Below are 283 nucleotides of genomic sequence, written 5' to 3' on the forward strand. Positions count from 1 at the left end.
CCAGGGCAGAGACTCACCTGAGTTTTCCTTATCCGCAGGTCAGCAGATGACCTGTTCAGTCCTTCCTCTTGTTCAATGCTCTGCTCGATACCTGGTTGGGGTGCAAGGACACGGATTATTTCCTGCTGTTTGGAGAAGGAAAGGGATTTTTTTGGCAGAACTGTATAAGGCTGAAGCCTGTGAATCGAGGAGCATCTGGCCCGGAGCAGTCCCCAGCTCCTGACTCGAGCTCACGGTTTAGCCTGGACTGGCAGCGCAGCCCCGTTTCATTACTGCAAATCAC

General features: G+C 53.0%; 1 protein-coding gene across 1 annotated transcript in view; it reads right to left on the bottom strand.

Annotated features, from left to right (window-relative positions):
• Nucleotides 1-283, bottom strand: part of STX1A (syntaxin 1A (brain)) — a gene marked incomplete at its 3' end in the record, with an annotated part of 13,670 nt that overhangs the window by 11,196 nt on the left and 2,191 nt on the right. Inside the window, exon 2 of the mRNA XM_010133510.1 lies at nucleotides 18-91. Coding sequence (XP_010131812.1) covers nucleotides 18-91 — 74 coding nt within the window. The remainder of the gene's footprint in view (nucleotides 1-17; nucleotides 92-283) is intronic.

The sequence above is a fragment of the Buceros rhinoceros genome, unplaced genomic scaffold (assembly GCF_000710305.1).
Source record: "Buceros rhinoceros silvestris isolate BGI_N320 unplaced genomic scaffold, ASM71030v1 scaffold32043, whole genome shotgun sequence".
Taxonomy (NCBI): Eukaryota; Metazoa; Chordata; class Aves; order Bucerotiformes; family Bucerotidae; genus Buceros; species Buceros rhinoceros.